Source organism: Bison bison, unplaced genomic scaffold, assembly GCF_000754665.1.
Source record: "Bison bison bison isolate TAMUID 2011002044 unplaced genomic scaffold, Bison_UMD1.0 scf7180017864335, whole genome shotgun sequence".
NCBI lineage: Eukaryota > Metazoa > Chordata > Mammalia > Artiodactyla > Bovidae > Bison > Bison bison.
In genome coordinates this window covers 615176-617994 of record NW_011494907.1, presented here as the reverse complement: position 1 = coordinate 617994, position 2819 = coordinate 615176, and the positions used below count along the sequence as shown (strand labels likewise).

General features: G+C 38.0%; 1 protein-coding gene across 1 annotated transcript in view; it reads right to left on the bottom strand.

The window, feature by feature from the left end:
- Nucleotides 1-2819, bottom strand: part of KIF16B (kinesin family member 16B) — a 270569-nt gene that overhangs the window by 102225 nt on the left and 165525 nt on the right. Inside the window, exon 17 of the mRNA XM_010854070.1 lies at nt 1626-1679. Coding sequence (XP_010852372.1) covers nt 1626-1679 — 54 coding nt within the window. The remainder of the gene's footprint in view (nt 1-1625; nt 1680-2819) is intronic.

Genomic DNA, 2819 nt, shown 5'->3' with positions numbered 1-2819 from the left:
TGATCACTAGCTTCACATGCTGCTCTGACTTCTCCCTGAACTGATACGTCCTGGAAATGGCCTTAAAACACTGCACACCCTTCACTAATTTAAAAAAAAAAAAAGAAGAGAACAACTTTTCCTTTTAATATCCAGTGGCCTGCTGTTTTATTTTTTTACTCTGTAACTGTCCAACATATCATTTACCTAATCTTCTCGAGTAGCCTCTGATATCATTTCTTTGTAGTGCCTATAAGCATAATGTGTTATGCATGATATAATTTTAAAAGACCCCTGGGCTCAAAGAGAAAGAGCCGTGCCCAATTTAAATTTAAATGTGAATAATTCTGTTCAGCCCAGTGGCTAAAACTCAGTGGAAATTCGGTGACAAAATGATATTAAATAAAAATGCTTATGCTGTCCTCAACTCATCAGGGTCAAATATCAAAGTCAAGATAATCAACATTTCATTGTTCCAGGTCAAATAACTACATGCTGTTGAGCATTTAATCACTAGTTTAGGACAAATGGCAATCACCAAGTGACCCAAAATATTAGTTTATTAATGTATAACACTGAAAATAATGCCAATCTCCATTAGAATACTTAAATGCATGATTCCAGGGGCTATGTGTCATGTGCCTGAGAGAGCAAAGGGTGCCCACTGGGTGCTAACTCAGTGTGTCAAGGTTGGGAGGGATGGCCTCTAGAGCAAGAGTGTGGGTGCAAGGTCTCTCTCCTGACCCACCCAAGCCCTATCTTACATGATGCTGGGAGCTAAACCAATTCATCTGTAACCTCCAGACTCCACGTTCTAGGAAATAAATATCCAGGGTACAGATTTTTCTGTGGCCTTACTTTCTATGCTAGTATCTGTTGTTGGTTCATGTCTTGGCTTGTTATATAGAACAGGAAAAAAATACAGCTTTTTCAAAGAATTATATTCAGAACATATTAAAAAAACCCTCTCCAAATCAATTAAATAACCACACACACACACCTGCACACATGTGCGTGCACACACAGACACACCCCAAAAGAAAAGGGAGCTGAGAACATGCAGAGGTGGAGAAGAGAAGGTTATACAAATGGCCAATCACTGTTAAAGAAAGATGTTTAAAGAGTGAGAAGGCATAAGAAGGGGAATTGCCATTCTTTTGGCTTTTTTAAAACTCAGAGGATATTATTAAGGAAGATATACTTTTTAAATTTGAATACATCTATTATTTGGTGTATTACATTTAATGAGTGTAGTAAATTTGCCTACTGACTCTATTCCCTCTCACAAGTATTTGAAGATGAACTATTTTTAAAAATTCAAACGCTGAGACTGTCCTGGTGGTCCAGTGGGTAAGACTCTGCACATCCAACGCAGGGGACACAGGTTCATTCCCTGGTCTGGGAAGTAAGATCCCATGAACCGTGTGGCACGGCCAAAAAAAAAAAATAGTAATTAAAAACAATTAAAAATTCAAACATGAAGTAAAATTAACCAGCTAAAGACAAATGAGTTATAGTCATCAGATGTGTAAATGGACACTGAGCCAGAGGGGAACGACACAGACACAGGTGAAGTCAGTCTAGGACACCAATACAGGCACCCACCCCTGTGTGGTGTTAATAAGACTCCATATCACGTGACTTACCTTTTACTTTCTAATTTCTCAAGCTCTTCACGCTGCTGCCGCTCAAATTCAAGTCTAATAAAATCAAATGAAAAACAAGTTACTTTTCTGAAAGTGCTTTTTTACTCTTTCTTTCTCTCCAAAGAGCATCAGTTTGTCAAGCACAATGTTTAATCATTGTGGATTAGCAAGTTTAAAACGTATTCTCTGCTCTATAACTAGGATTAGCAATTAGACATACTTTGAGGTGCTTGAATTCAGGCCAAGAAGGAACATACTTTACTTGAAGAAAAGGAAACAAAAGACACTATATTAAAGTCCATATAGTGGAAACACTTCCACTGTATGGAAGAAGCAGAGTTAAAGATGACTTCTAAATGAGAAGCATGCTGACTCCATGCAGTTTAGTCACAGATTAGTACAAAAAAAAGAAGAATCTCTACCTTAGACAAATGGGTCCTTTTATAGGGAAAAAACTGCCAGGGAGGTAGAGAGAGAAAGCACAGACATCAATTAAGAGAATTAACTGGGGAAACACCACAAGAAAAGCAGTAAGATACTTAACAGCCAACTGTCATGCACAAATTGAAACGTCTTTTCATACACATCACATTTCCTAACCACTTCTTCAAGAAAATACTCCAGAGTTGGCTGTTAGGTTTTGCACACTTCCCAGAATAATTACAGTGCTAATAATAACTGAGTGCCAATAATAACTGCCCACAAAAGTCAAATTTATACTTTTACTACTTTATAGACGGTTCTACTGTATACAGGAGGATCTTGAGAAACCTACAATCAGTAATACAGCAGCTCCTGGGAGCTACAGAGATGATGAATAGACTGACCACAGTGGTAGCAAAATAAAGGGGGCTAGGTCACTGGGCAATTTAAAACTCATTAAAATATGGATAACAGAAGTTGATTTCTTCTCAAATACTAGCTTGAATTACTTCAAGGTTGCACTATACCTTTTAAACAGTATGAACCACAACTGTTAAACTTACACCTTTTCTTGTTGTGGGGGATGGCAGATACAGCCAAAAAGCCACACTATGGAAAAATTCATTGTCAACTGTTTTCCTTGGATAACATGCAAATCCAGGTTGGCAACCGTTACCTTTACGATGAGCTAATGAAATTTCAAACAGATCTGTCACCAAATGAATTTGGGTTACAACTGAGAGTAAGACGTCTTGGGGCAGCAGTGGGGGG